Genomic DNA, 14,922 nt, shown 5'->3' with positions numbered 1-14,922 from the left:
TGTAAACATTTGCTTTAATAAGTCTACATGCAAAAAATAATTAAAATCCATGACATGCGATGTGCCACCCATTGCCTGGTTTTTTGGTGGACAGCCTCTTAATAACCTTTTTTGTTTAAAAAAAATACCTTTAACATCACAGGAGATAGGAAATGCCTTAAACAGTTACCTTAATAAAATACACATACAAAACAAATAAAGAAATTTAATTTTCTCATTTATTAGGGTGAGGATATTGAATGTGATGTGTGCATTTGGCTTGCAGAAGCTACTAATATTTTCTTAGAAGACAACAAGACTGAAAACACTATTCAAGAATATCTTGATAATATCTGTCGTTTTATACCAGAACCATACAGCAAAACGGTAAGAAAGACAACTCCCGTAATATTCAAGAATTCATCTTATTATTAAAACTTGGTCTCTTAAAAGGAAGCACTACCACATACAATTAGTACAGGAATATTAGAAGGGTTTTTGTGTCTTGCTTACAGAATATTTTTTTCTGGGTTTTATGTAGCTTTCTTGTTATGTTATTTGTGCCTTTTGGAAATTAGATCCGGACATGATAAATAATCATTATTAATATTTTCACAAATAACTCTTATAGTGCTTGAACACGGTGCCTTTGATCATCAAGGAGTTAGAAAACGGATTTGAACCAAAGAAATTATGCAAAGAAATAGTTCCAGAGGATTGCAAAAATGGTAAGAACTTGTTCAAACCGGTAATTTATAGCTTATTTATTTTTTTGTACTGAAATGTGTCATCTTCATCATTTTAAGTAACATTTTAAATTATGAAATGGTTCCATAAACCAGTTAGAATTAAACGTATGCTTTTTCAACCCTTATCACAATTTTTAGTTTAAAGTATATTTTATTCATAGAAATGGATTGAACAGCAGGCATAAATGCCTATGATCGTTCTCTCCATATCACAATTTTTCATGACAAATTAAAGACCGTGATTTTATACATCATGGACGACCAAATCTTTAATGAAAATGGAAATCGGAAATTTTTATATTATATATATATATATATAGTATATTAGTGTTAATTTAAATATATCAGAAAACAACAAAGAATGTTAAAAGAGAAATATAACATATGAAAATTTTTTTTTCTTGCATTATAGTGACTAAAATAGTTGGAGACACACCTGAAGCTCTGATGTCAATGGTCCCCAAAAGTGACCAATCCGATGAGAAATGCGACTTGTGCAAGAAAGTCGTAAAGACTCTTGTAGATTCACTGGGTAAAGATGACGTAAGTTTCTTAATACCAAACACTGATAAAGTTAGATAGTACAATTGTAAATATATATACATGTATCCCGCTCCCAATCTTTAATTATTGAGATATATATTATATATATATATATATATATATATATATATATATATATATATATATATATATATATATGATCGTGTTATGAATTAAATTAGTCATTAAAGAAAAGAAACTATGTTAGAATCTCCATATAAAATGCACATTTTTGTTTTAATTTTTTTTCATATATAAAGATCCACAATGATAATTAACCAATAGAGAATGTTCTAGAAAAAGAGGGTAAAAAAATTTGGACTAGATACTAGGATGTTACCCCTTTCGTAAGGGATTTATTATTATTACAATTATTGTATTTATTATAATATTATTATATCTTTTATTATTATATATTTCAACAATACAGTTTTGTTAATCTATCGTAAAACTTTGAAAAAAGTTCATTGTTTGCTCCTAGCTGTTAAACTCTCCTCTTCCTCGAGTGCGGTTCAAGAAATGCTTTTTTCAACAATTGCAAGAGAAGTAGAGATTATGTATGATGTGTAGCAATTATTTTTCCCCATATTACGTTAGAAAAATTATATATTAATCTTTTTCTCTTGATGTTTTAGTGTTCCACTTTTGTCAAGAAGGAATACTCAGTGATAGTTGGCAAAATCATTCAAAAGCTTTTGGATCCAACGACTGTTTGTGAGATGGTCAATGTTTGTCCAAAGGAGTAACATGAAGAGTGCTTTGAATAAGTGACAATTCAGAAAAAGTTCTAAGAACTTAATTGTATTAATATTTATAAAACATCTATATACTTCTCATCTGCGCATATCATTGTCTTATCTTTGTTTAATAAAAATTGTCACATGAAGAATTGAATTATTGGTTATCTTGAATGATTTTTATTCTGGATTTATCGATGATTGTTTTAATGATCTACGGATATAAGAATGAAGGAAATCCCGGTGAATGGAAGTACAATGTATGTTGATTTTGATATATTTCGCACTATTGCACAGCATTTTATTCAATTTTATTTTCATCATTTTTCATTCCAATATTATCACAAGGATCTTCTATTTTTTCTTTGAAAATATTTTTTAATCGTCCACAGTTGTCGGAGGGGAGGATATAATATTTTAATTTCCTAACATATCATGAAAATGGGCATTTATGAAAGTTTTTCTTTGAGTGTTTTAATGAGTCAGAATTTGACAAGAATCCCTCTTCAAGGAAATCCGGTCCTCAGCTTGGAAGGATATAACTTGGAAGGATAACTCTTTAGTTCATGATTTAATTCAAAAAGTCTCAAAATGAAGATTAATATTAAATTCTTTTCGTCTTTTAAAGTCTCGGTGTGATTTGAAGTAATTAAAATAAAAAAACAAACAAAATTCCATTCATCTAACCTTAGATGCCAATTAATATTACCAAGAAAAAAGAATACATTTAAGTACAGTACAAGTATAAAATTCATATAATTTTCTTCAAAAGCCTGGATACGTGTAATTTTTCTTCATAATATGTATTTGTTTATCAATTTTCAATTAAAAAATGCATGGCAGATGTTTTTGTTTGCAATTTCGGAAAATTTGTTGGAGATTTACTAATTTTCCCTATATGACAACTAAATTTTGAGATGAAGTTTGAAGAATTACCATGGGTAAAGACACATTCAGAGAATTCACGGATTTTAAAGATATTTTTAGGCATTTTCAAATATTCATCGACTGATTTTCAGATCCTAAGGATCAGGTTGCCTTAACACATTATGATTTTTGTAAGGCAAATTTTCCTCACATGGAAAAATAAATTAAATGGATATCAAAAAAACCATTTACAAATTCATTCATTCAGTACAAGGGTTTGTAATGAATTTATGCTGAAATTGAATCATTGAAAAAATGTCAAAATTTTCAACTGCAATTATTTTTGTATAGAGTAAAAATTTATAATTTTCTTATGTTTAAGTTGGGATGATATTCAAAAACCTTCTTTCCTAGGGAAACCAAGTCCAAAGATCATAAACTGAAAACAGATTAAAGTCAATATTTTGATTTTTATTATCTATAGTTCTTTTTATTGTATCTGCAATAATTTCTAACAATCTGTAATAATTTGCACGTACACTGTAAGTAATTTCAAAATTTCAAACATTTGATGAAAATTTTGACTCATCATCAAAATTATTTTGAAAGTTATAGTGGAATGAAAGTTTGACTTATTCTCAGTTTATGGTCTTGGGGCCAGGCCGCATTTAATTCCCCTCTTTACATCTTAATGTTTCAATCTCGGACGACACAATTATTCCTAAGCAGAATTTGTTTTAACCTTTTAAAGGATTTCAATTTTTTTTACTTATTCAGTCATATTTCATATTTTCTCATCAAGAAAATTTTGTCCTTAGACCTAACTATGTTTACAATGAACACGAATTTGACAGGGCATAGCATGCAGGTGTTCGTTGTTTATAGAGTGTGTGGTGAAGATGCGACACACTTGAGTAAATGTGAATTAAATGTAATTGAGAAAAAAATTTAGACTACCGTGTATAAAGTATTAAGCATTTTATAAAAAAAAAATTTATATAAGGATATGGAATTTCATTTATTATCTAACTCTTTGCTGTCTTTCGAGTATTACGTTAAAAATCCATACCACTAAATAAATGGACATTTGATTCAAGAAAATATGTGCACATCCATAATTTGATGTATTGTCTCTTATAACAAATTTGATGAGTTTTCTGATCTAAAAGCTTCAATACTGTTATCGTTTGCCAGTTTCGCCAGATCTTAAGTACCAACAAATCTGTTCAGCGTAATTTAATCGGTTATTGTGTGAGCCGATGTAACATTAAATCAATTTGAAATATTATTCAATACCTTGCGAAAAAATTTAAATGTTGTCTACCGTGTCATCAGATGAATGTATCTTTTCTCTCAGCTGTTACCGACACTGATAATTATTGATCCAGGCTATCAAAATAATTATACATTTCACCAGCTCGCGTAACACGGGCGGGGGTACTCAGCGCATAGGTTGACTCGCGTGAGCATTTCCGTTGTCTCGCGTGCCGCTACAGTCGTCGGCTATAAAATCGCGCGCGTGCGGGGAGTCCCAGCACGTGCCGTTGCATACTAACAACCATTAGACCCTCTATTCCGCTGTTGCCCTAAAATCACGTGAGGTAATGACTCCCCGAACAATCCAGTGACTTCAAATACGGCACGTGCATCAAACGTGGCAAACTGTGTTCTAAGAAAGCGCGGAAGTAAAGAAGATTGCTTTTCGGTGTAGTGACTGCGTCAAAATCTCGAGATTACACTTTATCCTCATTACGCAGAATTTTACAGAAAGAAAATCAACTTTATTTCCAAAGGTGACAGAGGAAGTTAAGCAATGGAAAAATTATGCAAAAAGACACTGGTAAATAATATTATTTTTCTCCAAAACATCAGAGGGGAAAATATTTTTCAGAGTTATATTCTTTATTTTCTAGATATTTATTTTTAATATTTTTATTTGATTTTTTCAGGTTCCAGAGCAGACTTCACATAAAGTGATTGAAAAGAGACGTCGAGACAGAATTAATTCCTGTTTGTCAGAACTTAGCCAAGCGGTCCCTGCAGCTTTTTCTAAACAAGTAAGTTATGTCATCCTCTATCCTGTTATAACTACATCTACCATAAATAACCCTGGCTATTTTACAAGATACAAGATTTTTCAAATAATATATGTTTTTAAAAAATGTTTTAGCTCGGATTAAGTGCGGTCCGTTTTCAAACATGAATATAAAAATTGCGTTTTCAAGCCTGGAAAGATAACGTGTTTCAAAACAATTTATTAAAATCTATTGTTTGATATTTCTTTCCTACTTTAAAAAAGGTTTGTAAGCATCTCAATCTTAACATTGGTTTGTTTAATTTTGAAACAAAATACACTAGGCACGTGATGTTAAAAACATAAATAATAATCCTTAAAAACTCGTCAAAACTTTGAATAAGACTAATCTATGTGGGTAAAATATATTAAAATGATAAAGGTCAACATACATAATACCACGTGAACCAATGTAATCCTAATTACATGATGCAATTTAAATATTCAAAAAAAGAATAATGTTAAAACTAGAGAAAAAATTCATTAATGATTACACATTTCTTTTCTATTTTTCGAAACTATTCTAAATCATAGTGTTTTTTAAATAACAATATCGTGTGTATAAGAAATAATTTGACGTGTGTTTAATTTAAGTAGTCTTATTAAGTTAGTTTAATTTGCTCTCGCCTTAAAATTCATATTTCCTGTACTTCTTTACTTTCTTCTTTTTTATTTAAAGATTACTAGAGTTTGAAATGTCATATTGTTTTGGATTGATAAGATAGCATATAATTATGCATATGTAATATGACGTTCTTTACAATTTGACACTCGAGATGAATATACCCCAAAAATATTTTATATTAGTAATATGAAAATTAATATATATACCAAACCAAAGAGAAAGATATACCATAGATTCTTGCATTTGCATTTGCACTTTGATCGTATTTACAAACAAATAGTTAACTAAAATAGAGAAAAATTTCCTTGTAATTTATTACATTATTATTTTTTTTTTTTACAGAAGATTAACCTTTACGTTCCCTTTTTTTACAGTCATCTGGGAAACTCGAAAAAGCAGAAATCTTAGAAATGACAGTCGATTATTTGCGTGCAATTCAAGCAACAGAAATTGGTCTACGCTTCGAAAATAGTGAGTATTCAAAATGGCGGGCATCTGTCAGATTACGTGCTGCAATCACATGTAACTTATGTCACGGCATGTGCCGTTCACGTGCCAATTATTATCGCGGGATATGGCAAACATGGTTCTTAATGGACAATGTGATGTTTGAAACGAGATAAAATCGATCTTTTTTTAAGTTATTTTCCTCGCCCGTATTCTAAGTGCCGATTTTCACAGCTGAAAAACGAAATTCTACAAATTATTAGATAAAACAAAGAGGTTCTTTTGTTTTATAGGTGAATGGTTTTCTTCGGACATTTGGGCTGATTTCATGCATCATTACCAAGTGGGGTACAACGACTGCATTCGAGAGATTCAACGCTTTATGACAGACGTTGAAGGGTTAAATGCAACGGATGACAGATGTGTTCGTTTGGTATCCTACCTTCAGACACGTTTCCGGCCGGAGTCGTCAGTAGCTGGTGGAGCAGCTTACAGAGACTTGTTGCAACGTCTGATGACTACAACACAGTCCAGGCGCAGTATGTACTTGGGCAACTCTACCCCATCAACGGGATTTACATCATTCTTTTCTGCGGGGACAAGACGATTTTCACCATATATTTACCCAAAAACTGTATGCCCTGCTTCTTCCCAAGAAAGTCAAACGCCAGGAGCATTTCCTTTGCATGTTGCATACTCACCAAATAAGGCAGTGTGTGCTCGAACTGATAATTTTAACCTGCATAAAAATCCACTAAATATATAAACTATACAAAAACCTTTTAAAACATGTAACATCTCGAATGTGACATCTCTTGGAGGAATAATTACTTCTTGAAATTTAATTACATCCTTTCCATGAGCTCTTTGTTGAAATTTCAGCGGGTAAACGTACTATTCTGTTAGTCAATATAAAAATAAGAGCAAAACAATTTTTTTAATTAAAAAAAACTCGGTCAATATTCGATTAAACTGCAGTTCGTTTTGGCAAACAAGCTTTTTTAAGGTCTTATATAATAACGAAAAAAATATTAGCAAATATTGGCGAAATATCTGTTGCTACCATTGTAACATCATTTCATTTGTCAGTAGCTTGTCTTGGTTTAGAAATTTATAAGTTAAGATTTTCGATTTTATACTTTATTTGGGAATAAGTTATTGGCTCATGATTTCAAAAACCATTACTTGATATGTTTCGCATGCATCATATACACTATATGTTTTGCTTTCCCGATACTTTCTTTATAAATGCTTTCATTTTTCAGAAGGCATACATGTACATTTGCCAATTAAACGATATAACTTATATAATTTATTGTATATTGTCTTTTTTTACTTGCATATTGCTCAAGGAAGAATTATACTCTAAACACTGATCTAAATTTAATTTGACTTAGTAGATGAACCTTTTTTAAAGGTGCTTGGACACAGATTTGAAGTTAGCTCTTTCTCAAGTTTTTGGTATAATATAATGACTTATATGTTGCTATAGCATCACACAAGGAAATATACTAAATAACTTACTTAATCTGGAAATTATTGAAACTAAGAATTTCGGGACGCGTTTGATTGATACGAGGGCTGTTCAATGAATAATGTCCTGAACTCTGTGACATACAACATAGAAATCATATGACATTAAACTTGACTTTCTCTCATGACTGAATTTTTAATGAATTGATAACAGTTTATTTGACAACTTTACATCACATACTTTCATTGTGAGAGCCTAGAAACAAGGACTATTCGAGACACTGCATTAAAAATGAAAGGTAGGGAATCAGTAAGGTAGAGTGAAATTAAATGCTTCATTTAAGCTGCTGTAAAACTTGTTGAGAATCCAAAAGAAATATTCACTTGAAATATGTGAAATTTACAGCAATCAATCTTTGTTTTATAAACACCTGAGCAGGTGGATTTCAATGAACAAAAATTATATAATGGGCATCAAAAATGGGTACCTCTTTGGCGAAAAGGACTTACAACAGCCAAATTTCAACAAATTACTACTGATGATGTTTGATTGACTTTATAACAAATAGCAAATTTGATATGCATCATTTTGGGAGTAGTTCACATTGTCTTAAAGAAACATTTGACAGTTAAAAAAAAGCTTGGTACTCAATGGTCACCCTACCTTTTGAAAAATGAGTGAAAACTTCAGCGTGTAAGAAAATATAAACAATTATTTTTAAAAATCAGAAATTGTGTAGTTTTCCACCTTTGTCTGAAATTCAAACAGATAACGAAACTCGAATCTATTGCTTTAAATCCCCAAAACAAATTAACAATAAGATGCACTTGACAAAAACAGCAATGGACTGGGAAGAGCAAAGAATTGCAAGAGCACAAAGACAGTTTTACATGCCATTTTCTTAAATATTAGTGGTTTTGTTGTTCAAATTCTTATTTTGGGAGACAGTTCATTTTCTGGAGGAGTCTAGAAAGCAAATTTTTTTTGCCAAAAATTGAAAGGTTTATGAAAGGAAGGACCCAGAATCAGGAATCCACTACATTAGATTTCTTCATGACAGCGTCCAAAACCACACACCCTGAAGAGAAGGACTTTGGGGGATAAACAGAAGGTTAAGGTTTTGTCAAACCAACAAAATTCGCCAGATCTTTCACCCTTTGACTTGTTTCATTTTTCACATTATAAAAAATCACCTGTCAGAAAGAAGAAACAAGTCCAGGAAATCATACGATCTGCCATATTCCAGTATACGAAGGGCCATACCCAAAAATGTGCTCTAAAAACAATAAGAAATTGAATAAAAATGTTTCGGGCATATGTTTTAATTAAGGGAGAATATTTAAGTGAAATCATTAAGAGTAAATCATTGAAAAGCGTTTTTAGTTTCTTTCCGAGCACCGAGGACATTATTTATTGAACAGCCCTCGTACATCCTTGCACTTTCAGAAAGCAAACTTTAAACTCAATAATTAAAAAACCCACATACATCATTGAGCTCGTGCTGACAATACATTTGAATTGCTTTTGCTTTCTTACATTTTTATTCTGAATTTTCTGGATTATAGTTTGAATACATAGGTTGAATAGTTTCATTAATACACAACAAAATCTTTACTTTTCTTAAAAGTACTAAGGATAAAATTTACTTTGTGAAAGTGCAAGGATGAATATCAATCAAACGCGTTGTCAAATTCGTAGTTCCAACAATTTCCAGATAAAGTAACTTTTTTTATATTTCCGTGTGAAATGCTATTTAGCAAAATATACGTACTTCATAATATTATACCGAAAACTAATATATTAACTTCAAAACTGTGTCCAAGTCCCTTTAAAACTTGTGAATATGAAGATTGCTCAAAACTGTGAGATAACAAACCAACACATCATTCCCTGATATTTGTGATGGATGATTCGGTTACCTCGTCACTGTATCTTCTGACTGATCTAAGACAACCTGTTGTCTCCAGGCCGATAAAGACGAGAAACAGTAACATGTGTTGTGAAGCCTGCATATAGCCCTGCTTTACCTAGATGATCCATATGAGCCTCAAGACGCTACGACCTTCGACAATTAGCGTGATATGTCAATGCACCATCTTGAAATTTTGAATCATGCTTAATGTGATCAATTGTAGAAGATAATGTAAGTGTCTATTATCTAGTCAATGATGAAGGAGGTTGATGAATAGGGATGCCAGGGGAATTATATAATCAAATATCTTATCCTCAAAAGGAAGGGAAATTCGTTTAAAGATAAACGTGTCTGTTGAAATTTTATATTGAAAAAAATCCAGAACAGGAAAAATTTAATTTAAAGGAACATGGACACAGTCTCAGCTGAAAATGTTCAAGTTTATTTTTCAATTTTTTATGTTTACAAATACTTAATTAAGGTATTTTTATGATTATCGAAAATTTGAATTTCAGATATCGAGATGCAAGTCACATTTAGAGCTTCAAGCCTTTGTTGTTTAAACAAGGCCCGTGCCATGCTTTTGTTTATACATAGGTTAAATATACAAATATATGTTTGATCAAAGCAGATTTTTTCAATAAAGAAGTTAATGCTAAAAAAGATCAGACAGTTTTATAAGATTTGCTGAATCCCGTTTTAATTGTTATAAATATATTTTCTATTTGTAAATAAAAACAAGGTACGAGCCTTTTTTACATGATGAAGAATTTAAAATTCTGTATCTCCTTTGAAAATAAATAAATGATGTTAAAATGAAAACCTTCATTTGAATATTTAAGAAAAACATAAATCTAATGGAGATGCTAAAAATCAAAGGAAAACGTTTCTGTTTTCGAGAGAACCTTCTTGACAGCATTGGACCAAACCGTGTTGAAAACTATTTGATGCTCCCCTTTCCATCCACCCCTTCAAAACAAATGTAGATTTTAAAAGCGACTTGTAATGTTAATAACATTACCGATGAGAAAAAAATAACACTACCGATGAGTAAAATATTTTTTCTGCTTTTTTTTAAAGGTCTAATGACCATTCTCTATAACCATTTAGAAGTTTTTGTCCGCGCATTATCGCTGATTTTGATGAAACTTTAACCATTATTACTACTTGACATCAAACACATGTATTTCAAATTAAATTTTGTTGCTTTGTTGTCTCGGTCGAAAGGTCAAAGTTGTTAGTATCCAAAGGAAAGTCTTGTCACAAGGAATGCATCAGTGAAATACTACGAAAGCCAAAGCGCCTGCTCATCCAAAGTGATGACCAATGTTAACGTTTTTAAAAAGTGGGTAAAACTCAAAATCAAGAGGTCAAATTTGGAGGTACCCAAAGAAAGGTATACACCTGTAAATTATGAAAGCCTTAGCCCCACCCAATCAAAAGTGAAGGGTAAGGTTAAGTTTTTTCGGGCAAACAGGCAGACAGACTGACAGGGAAAAATTGATATATCCGCGAATCTTAGATTACAGGGGCATAAAAACAAAGGTCATTAATAATTGGTATGAAAATAACTTAATAAAACTTCGTCGACATATCTCAAAGTAGAAATTTAAGATTTTGAAACCGTAAATTTATTGAAGGAAAATATTAGACCAAACGACATCCACAGAATGACGATTGATGTAGATTTGCATAGCTGACGATGTCTCCTATGGGACTAAATGTGGAGTGTGTCCTAATGTAGACCACATCTCCCTGGCTGATTTCCACCACGACAGTACCACTGGAGCTATGGTCCTCATTCACGGTATAACCACTTGACAGTCTAGTGCCCTTGCTTGCAGAGTTGACCATTAGTTCCGACATGACTTTATCATGAAATGAACTGTAAAGGTTCCAAATGAAAACATAGACTCCGTTTGTTGGAGTCGTGAATATACCGTCATGATGATTATAGAAGGAGCCTACGTTGGTGATGACTGTGTCAAATATCACCGTATGGTGCACACCAGGAGATTTCTCAAATTTGCTCAGGTATGCATAAAATGCTACCTTATGTGCTAAAATTAGAAAAGAAAAATGTACGTGTATTTAATGCATTTGTTTTTATTATACTTTCATGTTAAATACTAAAATTTGATTGGTTTAGACGCAGTTAACAATCCGTTCGATTACCCTGAGCCTTAGCAACACACGTGACAACGGGTAACACAACGGTAATGCCACATGCGTGTAAATTTGAAAAATTCACTGAAACAATGCAACTCAGAGCAGAGAAAACAGTGACCTCTAAAAACATCAGAGCTGGGATCAGGTGCCATAAAGGAATATGAAGATCTGTATATTTACATATGGTAGTGGTGAATCAAAGGAGACATGCTGTATAATTGGTTTATTATAAGACAGATGTCAGTGACTACATTTAGGCATCTAATGTTATAAAGCCCTGGCAGCACAATTACATTGCTAACATTGTCGGAGAGGTTGTCTTAATGTGTCTTTTTTAATCCAGTAATTTCTCAATGTCTCTAGAGGATATACTCACTGATTGGCAATATTGAAATGATGGTAAATCTTTTTATAGAATTCTAACTTTCATTGACAAAAATACAAAATGATATGATTCAGAAAACTTCTTGTTTAGAATAATATCCGTTAGTTCAAGAGCCATCCACAAAATGACGATTGGTATAAATCTGGATAGCTATTAATGCTTCCTGAAAGAGACCACGTCCGGTTTGTCCTAACATAGACGATATCACCTTGACTTATTTCCACCACCAAAGTTCCGCTGGAGCAGTAGTCCTCATTCACATCTCGACTATCTATAAGCCTTCCACCCTTGCTGATGGAATTTGCCATCAGTTCCGACGAAATACTTCCGTGAAACTGTCTGTATATCTTCCAACTGAACACATAAATGCTATTTGTTGGAGCTGTAAATACTCCATCATGGTGATTATACGAGGATCCAATTTTGGTTATAATAGTATCAAATATAATTAGGTGTTTGCCAGGATTTGGCTAAACTGAGCTCATATAAGCATAAAATGCTACTTCGTGCGCTGAAAGGAAAATTAATTGACAACCGAGATTATAAAATTGAAAAGTAAAAAAAATTGCTACATACGCAGCTGTTTTTTAAGCAGTCGGTCATTACTTTGGGGGAAAGTAAAACCGGTGAGAATTCTCTTCCTTTGACTTTTATGAACATCACTTGAATTTGAGTAATCACTATAGGCTTTAAGAGTTTGATATATTGCAGTCTGTTTAGTCTTTTCTGTCGAATTCTTGCGATAGTCTCCATTCGGTATTGAGTCAATTTCAACATTTTCAGCCACCGTTTTAAAATTCAAGTCTGAGATAATCTTTTTCATTCGGTCTATTCTTTTCTCCAATTTACTTTGTCTAGAGTCCGATCTTCTTATCTTTGCTTCCAGATTCGATATTTTGGTTGTAAGTTCTTTGCGGTCTTTCTTCGCCATTGCTTCTAAAGTAGAAATTTTATGGTCTTGCTCGTTTATTTTTCTCAATAGTTCTTGGAGGGTTAAGTCGGAAACACCTTCATCCGTTGTTTCTGAATACGATATTTCGACCAGTAAGAAAACACAACAGAAACAACCAATAAACACTGAATAAAACATATTGTTGAATGTTAGGTGGACAACCAAAATGCTAGATCTTACCTGCCTGATAAGAATCTTATATGCAGCGCAGTAAAGATAAGCCATAAACAAGGAGTGTTAGACATTACATTTTCAAATCTTTGAAAAGAGGCAACTTACTTCCATTTACAAAACCATTCTTGTATATTTTTCAAAAATCAAAATAATTTAATTGTTCCGTAATCTTTCTATGGAAGTTCGAGAAGGAGATCGAGATGGTCTAACGAATAGACATACATTTAGAAGTGATAGGAAGTATACAGAACCGAGTCGATTGTAACAACTTTCCAACAATTAAATTTGGTTCGTGTTTTTAAACGAGAGATAACTAACTCGTTACGGCGAGATTGTTTTCTAGTTATAACAAGATACTTGTTATTACAAAATTACTTATTCGTTATAACGATATAATTATTTCGTTAAAGAGATAACTAACTCGTTATAACGAGATAAGTACTTGTTATTACGAGATACTAATTAATACGTTATTACGAGATACCTAATTCGTTATAATGAGATAAGAACTGCGAACGATAGTATTGTTCTACCGCCTACCTCCAAGTCAATTTTCAAATATTCGAATGATTTTTAATAATTGTATTTATATGGATTTTCATAAAACATTACTTATTTGGGAAAACTAAAAGATAACTATAAAATTTTGGTAAAACTTGTGTTTTTCACTATGGAAATCAATGGAAAACGGAAAATATTTTTAAAACATCTTCCCCCCCTCCCCCATGTCACAAAAATTCCTTATTACAGGTAATATGGAATGGTATTTCACAAATTCATACCAAAGCTTTTTGTGTGACACGGGAGGGGGGAGGGGGGGACATATGTTTATTGACAAAAAACGATAAAAATGCTTATTTTCTACCAATTTCAAAGCGATTTACAACTGAATCATTATATTTTATTGAATTATTTATGTTTTATTTATTTGCCTAAAACATAAGAAAAGATATAAGGAACATATAATCATATCCAAGACTATTTCAAAATACGGTGATGCTTGAAACTCCGATTTCAATGGAAAATATCGTCTACCCCCCTTTTTTCAAGAGATGGATTAATGGATAATTTACTGTTAAGCGCTGGTATTAGGACGATTTATCAATTACCATTGAACTGTTCTTTGTATCAAACAAAGATGTTATGGCCAAATTGCTATTCATATTGAATTAATTGGTTCCAAAATGTAGGCGGGAATCGAGAGTTAGCGTGCGTGTTTCTTTTTTTGTTTATAACGAAATAATTAACTGGTTATAACGCGATTGCTAAACTCGTTATAACGAGATACTAACTCGTTAGACAAGATACTGACTCGATATATATGTACATAGATAACTATATAACTCGTTATAACGAGTGAATTTTTTTATCGTGGCAAAAATTACTCTTTCTGTTTTCTTTTGTTCCCGAATCTAACTCTCTTTGAAGAAAAAATCAAAGTAAGTAAATTTTCATCGTGAGTTGTAACAATGTTTCAGTATTTATATTAAAAAAGGCATCAATTAAATTTACGCAGGATTTCATAAGAAAAAACCTTATAAGTCATCGTCTCGAGAACAGAAATGCCATGATGCTTTTCAAAAGCAAGTATGAATGAAACATACATGTATTTAGCTAACGAATAGTATTCAAAATCAAAAGTCCATAAAACAATACGAAATAGGAGCAGAGCAAACACGGACCTCCAAAACATCAGAGGTTGGATCAGTTGTCATGGAGGAGTGAGCATCCCCTGCCGACCGGTCACGAGACTTGCGCTCCTTGTCATGATCGGGAAATAACAGAAAATTCCGTTGTCAATCCAGTGTATAAATAATGAACTAACAATAAGTATG

General features: G+C 31.9%; 3 protein-coding genes across 3 annotated transcripts in view; 2 read left to right on the top strand and 1 right to left on the bottom strand.

The window, feature by feature from the left end:
• Positions 1 to 2,017, top strand: part of LOC134277489 (uncharacterized) — a 37,479-nt gene extending 35,462 nt beyond the window's left edge. Inside the window, exons 27-30 of the mRNA XM_062759817.1 lie at positions 226 to 366; positions 611 to 707; positions 1,141 to 1,271; positions 1,907 to 2,017. Coding sequence (XP_062615801.1) covers positions 226 to 366; positions 611 to 707; positions 1,141 to 1,271; positions 1,907 to 2,017 — 480 coding nt within the window. The remainder of the gene's footprint in view (positions 1 to 225; positions 367 to 610; positions 708 to 1,140; positions 1,272 to 1,906) is intronic.
• Positions 2,018 to 3,926: 1,909 nt separating this feature from the next.
• Positions 3,927 to 7,332, top strand: LOC134277477 (hairy and enhancer of split-related protein HELT-like). The gene is made up of 4 exons (XM_062759807.1): positions 3,927 to 4,715; positions 4,825 to 4,932; positions 5,949 to 6,045; positions 6,315 to 7,332. The coding sequence occupies exons 1-4, from the start codon at positions 4,689 to 4,691 to the stop codon at positions 6,785 to 6,787; spliced, it is 705 nt and encodes a 234-aa protein (XP_062615791.1). The 5' UTR covers positions 3,927 to 4,688; the 3' UTR covers positions 6,788 to 7,332.
• A 3,722-nt stretch (positions 7,333 to 11,054) lies between these two features.
• On the bottom strand, positions 11,055 to 13,083 carry LOC134277488 (uncharacterized). Its single transcript, XM_062759816.1, has 2 exons — positions 12,568 to 13,083; positions 11,055 to 11,467 (listed from the first exon to the last, which is right to left on the bottom strand). The coding sequence occupies exons 1-2, from the start codon at positions 13,049 to 13,051 to the stop codon at positions 11,055 to 11,057; spliced, it is 897 nt and encodes a 298-aa protein (XP_062615800.1). The 5' UTR covers positions 13,052 to 13,083.
• Between the last annotated feature and the right edge of the window lie 1,839 nt (positions 13,084 to 14,922).

Source organism: Saccostrea cucullata, unplaced genomic scaffold, assembly GCF_032062105.1.
Source record: "Saccostrea cucullata isolate Sc308-1 unplaced genomic scaffold, CSIRO_AGI_Scuc_v1 ctg829, whole genome shotgun sequence".
Classification (NCBI taxonomy): Eukaryota; Metazoa; Mollusca; class Bivalvia; order Ostreida; family Ostreidae; genus Saccostrea; species Saccostrea cuccullata.
This window is presented reverse-complemented; position numbering and strand designations above follow the sequence as displayed.